This window comes from Harpegnathos saltator, unplaced genomic scaffold, assembly GCF_003227715.2.
Source record: "Harpegnathos saltator strain DR-91 unplaced genomic scaffold, Hsal_v8.6 scaffold10, whole genome shotgun sequence".
In the NCBI taxonomy this organism is placed as follows: Eukaryota; Metazoa; Arthropoda; class Insecta; order Hymenoptera; family Formicidae; genus Harpegnathos; species Harpegnathos saltator.
This window is the reverse complement of record NW_020229873.1, coordinates 1,145,362-1,155,000: the sequence shown is the minus strand read 5'-3', so window position 1 is coordinate 1,155,000 and position 9,639 is coordinate 1,145,362. Positions and strand designations below refer to the sequence as shown.

General features: G+C 41.6%; 1 protein-coding gene across 6 annotated transcripts in view; it reads left to right on the top strand.

The window, feature by feature from the left end:
• The window catches only part of LOC105190188 (membrane-associated guanylate kinase, WW and PDZ domain-containing protein 1), a 12,277-nt gene extending 2,729 nt beyond the window's left edge, over nucleotides 1-9,548 (top strand). The window contains exons 2-11 of one of the 6 annotated variants that reach the window (XM_025297421.1): nucleotides 502-579; nucleotides 663-888; nucleotides 1,156-1,559; nucleotides 1,649-1,837; nucleotides 1,921-3,049; nucleotides 3,219-3,354; nucleotides 3,481-4,023; nucleotides 4,108-4,299; nucleotides 4,445-4,579; nucleotides 9,400-9,548. In XM_025297421.1, coding sequence (XP_025153206.1) covers nucleotides 531-579; nucleotides 663-888; nucleotides 1,156-1,559; nucleotides 1,649-1,837; nucleotides 1,921-3,049; nucleotides 3,219-3,354; nucleotides 3,481-4,023; nucleotides 4,108-4,299; nucleotides 4,445-4,579; nucleotides 9,400-9,480 — 3,084 coding nt within the window. In that variant the 5' untranslated portion in view covers nucleotides 502-530 and the 3' untranslated portion in view covers nucleotides 9,481-9,548. Of the gene's footprint in view, nucleotides 1-501; nucleotides 580-662; nucleotides 889-1,155; nucleotides 1,560-1,648; nucleotides 1,838-1,917; nucleotides 3,050-3,218; nucleotides 3,355-3,480; nucleotides 4,024-4,107; nucleotides 4,300-4,444; nucleotides 8,426-9,399 lie in introns of those variants that run through there. The other 5 variants (XM_025297416.1, XM_025297419.1, XM_025297424.1 and 2 more) reach the window with 5 other exon arrangements.
• The last annotated feature ends 91 nt before the right edge of the window (nucleotides 9,549-9,639 follow it).

Here is a 9,639-nt window from a genome sequence, read left to right as displayed (position 1 = left end):
TCAAGGATGCTTTTAAACAACATTTTTCTACCTGCCGATATTTTACTCGTATTTCATTTCTTTCGGAAACTGTCACGAAAACCGGTGCGAATTGAAAAGAAGGTCATCGTCCGTGACGTGTGCAACCCGACACTTCTTACGTGTGCACAGCACTGCTACAGCTAACGTAACGACGAGTCTTTTTTGTTAATTACACGACGACGACGAGTCGGATGAATGTTTCGCGTATGCTTGATTGTACGCAATTACTGCTCAGAAGAGAATACGATGTAGCGACTGTCTTTATTGTTGTTATTGGAATTCTCTCGCGTGTTCTCTCACGCTGATCCCCATCTTGAATTCCTTAATTATTCTTATTCTGCGGGTTTTCTGCAAGTACAATTTAAGGATGTTTTAATTTAATTTCAGTTTGTACTTTAATTCGTTGATTTATTTTGTACATCACGTCGAACATCTCTTTCGTGCATTGCAACGCATATGATAACTCTGTGCTCTTTTTAGGGTTTTAAAGTGCACGTGAGGACTTGAAAATGGCTACAAAAACTGACGATACAGCATCTATCGACAATCCTAACGATGGTAAGGCGATTTAGTTTCGGCAAATATTTCATCGATCGCAGTCGTAGAGCGTTTTACATGTCGTATGTGTTTTGTTTCAAAAGGAGAGAGTCTGGATAAGGAAATATTAAACATCGCTGGAAACGACGGAGGCAACCACCGAATTCCACCAACGTATTTGTACAATACGGGGTCGGAACAGGGTACAAGAATCTCAGATCAGGAGCAAGGAGCTCGAAATCGTAATCCGGCCACGGAGGATCAGTTGGGCCCGTTACCGTCCAACTGGGAGAAGGCATACACAGATACGGGAGAGATTTATTTTATAGAGTAAGCATGCAGCCTGTTATTTATACATTGTCATGAGACAATCTGGAAATATTGTTGATCTCTCATGTGTTACGACCAAGAATATTGCGAACTATCTTGTGGATCGATGGTTTCGATAAGTCCTAACTATATTCGACGTGAAGAAATGAAGACGTTATATAACGGATCACGGATATCCAATACAAGAAAAGATTCGCACGCGTCTTGATTTGCATCACAAATTATCCATCTTATTTCTTGACTCGCAAACATACGTGTTCGTTACAGTCACAACACAGGCACGTCTCACTGGCTAGATCCGCGTTTATCGAAGTTTCAAAAGAGATCCCTGGAGGAATGCCTCGACGATGAGTTGCCTTACGGCTGGGAGAAGATTGACGACACTCTGTACGGCACGTACTTCATCGACCATGTGAATCGTAGAACACAATACGAGAATCCGGTGTTGCAAGCAAAAAGGGCGCAGCAAAGCCTGATCGAAAGAAAGAGTCCCAACTTCACCAGAAATCCCGACAAGCTGAAAGGTCAGAGGATACGCACCACCTTGATCAAGAGTTCAAGAGGCTTGGGATTCACCATTGTCGGCGGCGATGACGCCGTGGAGGAGTTTCTCCAAATTAAAAGCGTCGTGCCAAACGGTCCAGCCTGGCTGGATGGGAAGCTACAAACCGGTAATTTGCCCGCTAGACACCGCTTATTCTCATGCCGGTGATTCACTCCCCGTTTCCGCTTGTCTCTACACGATTGTATTTATTTTCAGGCGATGTGTTGGTGTATGTTAATGATACCTGCGTGCTAGGATTCACTCATAATGAAATGGTAAATGTATTCAAGTCAATTGGCAGCGGCGAGACGGTGACTTTGGAAGTATGCCGAGGTTACCCGTTGCCCTTTGATCCAAATGACCCTAATACGGAGGTCGTGACTACGATCGCCGTGAACGCACCAGGTAAGGAAAGTCTATAACAATCGGTGATCCTCTCACGCGAGACTAATTACCTGTTAATCCGTGTAAATCTTTCGCGACAGAAGATCCCGCCATGTACATGGATTTGAACTCCTCTCTGCAAGCCAATGGACGCTACAACTTCCTGGATTCCACGTTTTTGCCGGTGCACAGTCTTCAGAATGGCGAGAATCTCGCCACTACGTCTGTCAATTCGATGCCCGATCTCTGTATCTCGGATAAGATTAACACGATCAAGAGGCCAAGCAGTACGGACATACTCTTGTCGGAGAGCAGCGATCTGAACGACTGCAAGGACTCGCCAGTGTCTTCCAAGCCGGAGTTTCTCAGCATCGCCATCGTGAAGGGCGCGATGGGATTCGGATTCACCATAGCGGACTCCGCCCACGGTCAGAAAGTGAAGAAGATTCTGGATCGTCAACGTTGCAAGAACCTGATGGAGGGCGACATTCTGGTCAACATAAACGACATCAATGTGAGAAACATGTGTCACTCGGAAGTGGTGCAAGTGTTGAAGGACTGCCCACGCACCGAGGAGGCGTTGATACACGTCCAACGTACGACGGCAAAGTCGAAGGAGAAGAAGGAGAAGAACACGCAAGATTTCTTCAGGAGCAAAACGCCCACCGCGGATATCTACAGCACTCAGTCGAAGACCGTCATACCTAGCCGACCGAAGACGCCATTGATCGATACTCGAAATCGTCCCAAGTCGCCGACCAGCGGCAGCAGGACCAACTGGAACGAAGTCCAAAGCGAGAACGAGCTGAATCCGTTGGACAGCCACTACAAGTACTCTGAGTATTCACACGGGATGTATTACTCGGATCCGTACAAGGCCAACATTACGAACTTGTCGGACAATTTCGCGGCGATGATGAATCTGGATGACGATTCCGTCAGGAACGTGCCAAAGCGAGACTGGTCGACGGGCGACAAGCTGAACATTAACAATGACATGTATTCCATCGACATTTCTCACCATGACAATATACTCAAGCAGAATGGCGGGTGCTTGCATTCCGACTATTACAAGGATCTCTACGCCGTACAATCGCATTCCCAATACAACGAGGACTACAACGCGTACTCTATCGGGCAGGAGCAGAACGTCGACACTGGTGAAATCTGGGACAAACGGAAGGAGACCACCAGTTTCGAGCACGAGCAGCCACGTTCCAGTTCCATACCGCGGTATGTCTGTTTCTTTATCGATTCATTATGACACGAAGAATTTTCATCAAACACTCTTGTTCTCCTGAGAATTTCAGGAATTGCTACAATAAAATCCAGTTGAATAAATCGAGTACGTCTAAGAAAATTGCACTCGACGTCGTTTAATTCGACGATTGATTGATTCAAGGTATCCGCAGTATACGAACGAATTAGTCTGTCCAATGGTGCCTGACATAGAATGGATAGAAACTCTGGTGACCTTAGTCAGACAAGACACCGGGTTTGGATTTAGAATAGTAGGCGGCACGGAGGAAGGATCTCAGGTTGGTTTCCATGATCCTCCGTATTACGCATACAGGAGTCTTTTAACAAAACTTTGTTCTGATATTATCGCGTAGTCACAAGACAATGCACGACGAAAACAAAAACGTTAATAATACCATGGTCAGCAGGTCTCAGTGGGTCACATCGTCCCCGGTGGAGCGGCCGATCTCGATAACAGGCTGAACACCGGTGATCTGATCATGTCTGTCGACGGAGAAAGTGTCATGAACTCTTCCCATCACCATGTGGTGCAGTTAATGATCGCGGCGGCGCAAAACGGCCGGGTGACTCTGGGAATACGACGTCGAATCATCACGCAGGAACACCTCCAGGAGAATCTACAGTCCTCTTACGGCCGGCAGATGAATCTGCAGTATCCTTATGACGTTACCGTCACGCGAATGGAGAACGAAGGATTTGGCTTCGTGATAATCTCATCCGTTAATAAGGCTGGCTCTACGATTGGCAGGATAATCGAAGGCTCGCCCGCAGAAAGATGCGGCAGACTAAACGTCGGGGATCACATTCTCGCTGTCAATCACATGGATATTACGAATGTATGCCACAAGGACATAGTCAACTTAATCAAGGACTCTGGTTATTCCGTCACCCTGACGATCGGATATCCGCTCGATGATTGCTGCAGCAACACGTCTCTTTCCCAAAAGGTACTTGTTTTGCTTGTAAATTTAGACAATAGCGAGAGGGATAGCAAAGGTTCGTTAATCCGCTTTGGTTTGGTGGTTATAAAGACGTTGGTCCCTTCCTCTCAGGATGAGCCGACAGGAGATGGAGACGGCGGTCAGTATCATGCTGTAGAGCTAACTCGGGGCACCCGAGGTTTCGGCTTCAGCATTCGCGGTGGTCGCGAGTTCCAAAACATGCCGTTATTCGTCTTACAAATTGCTGAAAACGGCCCGGCGTCCATCGATAACCGTCTTAGAGTGAGTAGAATTTTGAATCTAGAATAAACGGAATGATTCAACCACATATGAGTTCAATTGTAGCACGTTGAACAAACATATTGTAAATCACATCTACGTGTAACGACTACGTTATCGCATTATATGCAGTGTTCGTCGCTTTTAGGTTGGAGATCAGATAATCGAAATAAATGGAATCAACACTAAAAACATGACGCATACAGAAGCAATTGAGATCATACGTAACGGTGGACCATCTGTTCGTCTGTTAGTACGACGTGGCTGCCAAATGCCTTCAGTGGTAGGTGCTCCTCCACATCTCTACGATATGAACATATAGAATTAACCATTTTGATAATAACATATTAATCTTAAATTAACGACATTTTCACCACCCACTGTCCCCTTTTGACGATACTAATTCTAACACCAGCACTTGTATAGAGTCTCTTTGATGATCTGAAAGACAGAGCTTCAGAGTATATAACGTTAGTGTTACTACGCTAAGAGCGAAAAGAAGAGAAAATGAAAGACAATATGGAAAAAAAAAAGAAAGAATTTCTCGAAAAGACTTTTATTTTGCTGTATCAATATGCTACGGCAGGAATATTAATCTAGATGTTTCATAAAGAAAGGAGAATTTGTTACATTGTATAGTATCTAGTAATCTTTCACCCGATAGGAGGATAAATTGTAGTATACATTTTTTGTGAAAATTGTACACAGTTAATTTTTGCAGCTAACTCTAGTTGCGCGATACGTATCGTTTCGCTTCCGACGATATTTACATAACTACGGACAGTTTAAATCGTATAATGTATCGCAAATACATACTCGGTTTCAAAACAGTTTGGACACTTCTTGCGAGTACAACGAGTGAATTTAAATAGTCGCATTTACGAACCATCACTTACGGACTTGTGTATGTGTGATCAATTTTCATAGCAGACAAAGTAACAATACACGGTGTGAATACTAATCCTTTGTACCATTATATATTCTTATTTAAGAAATAACGATATGATAAAGGTACCTCTTTTTTTTTCTGAATTCTTCCTCGCAATTGTGATATCAAATATCTCAGATATTTCAATTTTTGTCATAGCAGATTACCGCACAAATTCGTGAATGGTGACTGGCAATCATGACCATTTGATGCGTTTCTATCAGTTTTATCAGAACAGAAAAGTGTTCAAATCGTTTCGCAAACGAGTGCACACTTTGCCACCAGTGATTATATTTGTACTTGTCTTCGCGTCTAGATAAAGCACTGAATTCAATTTGATAACACAAAAAAAAGTGATCCATTTGTGAAGATAACTATCGATAATCAGTGACAATGAAAAGTTTTTACGGCAATTATTGCGCTCGTGTCGCTGTAAATAAACAGACGTGATTAGTCGACGTTCTCTCATCAGAGAGCGAATATTGAAGTGGGGACACAGATGACATTTCTTTGTCACGCAGCTTGCGAAAGTCTTAATACATAGAGGAACAATTGTACTCTTGCTCACTCTAACAAAAATTAGGCTGGTGCTAACCTCTAGTTTCTCCTTTAGTTCTCCTCCCCTTTATTATGGATCTAATTGCAGAGTTAAATGTAATTTATCCTAACACGTGTGATAGCTTTGAAAGTATTGTGCCTTGTTGCGCGTGTTCCATATATGCAATAACGAAATTACTAAGTAAATATCGCAGCCTTCGAGAGTGTTTGTAAAACCATCATTGAAATTCGTTGTAGAGTAATCTCACGATCAGCCAAATAAGTATTCGACCGAACGATGAGGGCACCCCGCGCAGGCATTTATCGAAATTACCCGAGAGGGGTGTGCCCCCCAAAAAACGTCAGAAAGTTCGATTTTCCATTTCACTGAACTGCTGTTCGTCCAAAAACAGATACTTATAGCGAGTGCTTTCGGCGAAGAGCGTTCTTTGCATTTCTCAAATAAGTATATACACACATGTATGTAATGAGAAGTAAGTTGATATGTTTCGTAAGATTGATTTCACGGAGAAAGTAATCTTCACGGCGCATTTATACGCGATATTTTAAACGTTACGACTGTTGTAGTTCTGCGAGAGAGAAACAGGTCCTTCATTTATATAAATGCGAAAAATTGTAAATCGTGCGTAACTTGTACTAGCGTAATACGACACTAAAAATATGTTGTAACAAGAAAAAAAAAGGAAAAGAAGCGTCAGCAGCAGATGAAGTGACAAGTAACTCTCTACCATACGTTATACTGCTGATGCAAATAGCATTGATACGTATAAAGAATTTCGTAATTTGATGCGTTTTATCATGTAAAGACGACAGGCGCAGCTGTATACTTCGTACGCTGTGAAGTGATATTGTAGACTGGCAATTTGTATAATTATCGAATTTATATTAATCGTCTGCACTTCTTAATAACGTTTATCAAAAGGCGTAGGCTCTTCGAAATTCTAGGCTTCTGTCGTGGAACACCACTGTCCTTTCTGTGAAGATTTTGTCCTTTTAAATAGCGACATGATTGTGGCCTTGACGATGAAATAGTTACGCTTTTCGATATCACATAAAAAAGATCTGAAAGAACTAGCAACTGTTTATACTATTAATTAACTATAATGATTCTATACATTACTCTGGACGTATTATAAACACTCGGAGATTCTATCGATGCCTGATTCCTCCTTGTTTTTCTTTCTGAATATTTATTCCCGCTTATACGAGATGTATATGTATGTCATTAATTAAAGTAACTAAGGACTCATGCAACCAAAGAAGCAGATGCACTTATCAGCCGCTTTGTTTTTTGAGTGGTGGAAGATAATTACGAAAGAGTTTATTATTGTAATAATTACTTAACCGACCTCACACATACACACACACATACACACACACGGGGGCGACATAATTGTTAGTTTGCCCGCGATGATGAAGGTGATGTTTCTATATCGACAAGAGGTGAGACGATTAGCGAGCGGAAATTCTGACGGAGGATGAATTAGACGGAAATTTTTCTTATTCACTCTTCCTGTGTCTTTTTTCGATATTTATGAATGTTACACGTTTGAAAGAATAGCGTATATATATTTTTTTACTTGTAAAATAGTAAGATAATACGATGGGAATATTGTCCAGCACGTTATATTAATATAAGGGAAACAAGCGAAGGGGGAAGGTCAAACCAGATTGTATTTTTTAGATCTCAGAATTGAAATAAGAGCGGAGAAACACACACGGCGTTATATATTATACACACGTGTATGTAAAAACGCGCGAGCGAATCGTTTATTCGTCGTAAACGTTTAAAACGAACAATTCGCACGAGTGATAAGCAGCAGCAAACGCATTTAACTGAAATCACACAATACCCATTTTATAATCATCGCGTTTATTTTTTATAATTATATATATACATATATATATATATATACAGAATTTGTAAATTTTGTGTAGGATATCGTAAGTAAGTTTGGTATAAGTGTATATATTTGTTTTTTGAAAGGACAATGTTGATAATATGTAAGGCTAATGTAAGAAGCAATAATGTAACGTCGATCGCGATTTTATCGACTCGAAGTTCACTCGCCGTGTAATCCGAGTCTTTTTTTACTACTCGTTTTGCCCGCTCTCTTGCCAAAGCCACCCCCCACAGCTATACGACACGATATTATATTCTTATTTTTTCGACACACGACTCAGGCAGCTTCTCGATGCGATGGCGTGGCGAACGACTCAGCGTTAGCGCTCGGGAGGAAAAAAAGAAACGTCGAAAAACGCGTTTTCGCATTTTTCCACGAAAATGTCATGTATTGCGTTTCGAGTAGTAAAGAAAAATAGCAGCTGATTACGTAGATCGGATTTTACGCGCTGCGCATCATACGGCAAGTTAATTTACCGTTCGACTGATGATTTCGCTGATTCGATTTGATCCCTCGGTGATTCTTTATATACTATGAGCTTTGTATATTTATTGTAACACACGAATGTAAACCGAATTCTATATACATGTCCGTTACACCTTTGAGTAAATGTCGTTGAATGATCCGAGATAAAGCCAGAGAAAGAAACTGATATTGTTACTAAGAATATAATATACTACCATTATTATATTGTTGTTGAGAAATATACTGAGATAAAATAAATGCTACATTAAAAGACCACGGAAAGAGAGAGAGAGAGAGAGAGAGAGAGAGAGAGAGAGAGAGAGAGAGAGAAGAAAAAAGCGTGACTAATGTTACGTTTTTTATGAACAAATACGTCCGATGATCACGACTCAAACATTCAGACATTTAATTTTACAATCGCAATATACAGAACATTATCGCAAGACTTTTCTATTGCGCACGTGTATAAGCGCGATTCTGCAAGGAATATCAACAAATATGATAACAAATGTTTGATAAGATACATTTTTGACAACCTATGATAAGTGAAATCTTTGATAATCTACAAGTCCTTGATAAGTATCAAGTGTTTCACGTTCATTTCCACGCTTATTCCGACATAACACTCAAACTGAGCAGCTGAGATTACCATGCAACAATTATCTACATTGTAAAGTTCCGCGCAGAGATCGCGCACTGTGGACTCGGGGTTAATTTAACAACAAAATAAATCGTAGAACATTATGTTTTATCTCGAGAAATATTCACACGAAAGAGCAACGTTTTGCGCGTATCTCGTCTGTAGATTTGCATGAGAACATCCGCGTTTGTGCGCGAAAAGCAGCGATAGCTCGTTCTTTAAAAATGGCGCCGGTGCGCGGCGAATCGACGGCGGCCTTTCGATTTTCGAGAACTGATCTGTCGTTATGACGTCAGCCGATCTAGTTGACCTACGCGACACTTCCGCGTTCCACGGCCGCGTACTTTCCGCAAACGTAACAGCGAATGAGGTTATCGATCCTTATCGATGTACGTTCATTCACGATCGGCAAGTTCCGCTAAATCCGCGCGGTCAATCTTTCCAATTAATCACGCGCGTTCTCCGTGCAGCAAAAACGGCCTTAATTACCACGTTGGCAGTACTGTCAATCAACGGTACTCACTTTTCTCGAAACACATGCATTCGTCATCGATCATTGTCAATTCCTCGTAAACGATCTGTCGCTAATGTGTATGTATTTTTCTTAGATTTTGATATTTTTGCACAATTGCAACATCACGTGTACGCAAATGATCGGACATCGTCGAGCTATGATCATTCGCAATTAGCCGGATGGATTATCGATGTCGATAGGAAAACGTGCAATCTCGAAAGTACAATGTGACCAACGATCTCGAGAAACGAGATTGGAATTTCGAGCGAATATACGAAACAGGTATAAGAGCACTATGAATGGAAATAAATTTATACGGGGCGATAACAGACTA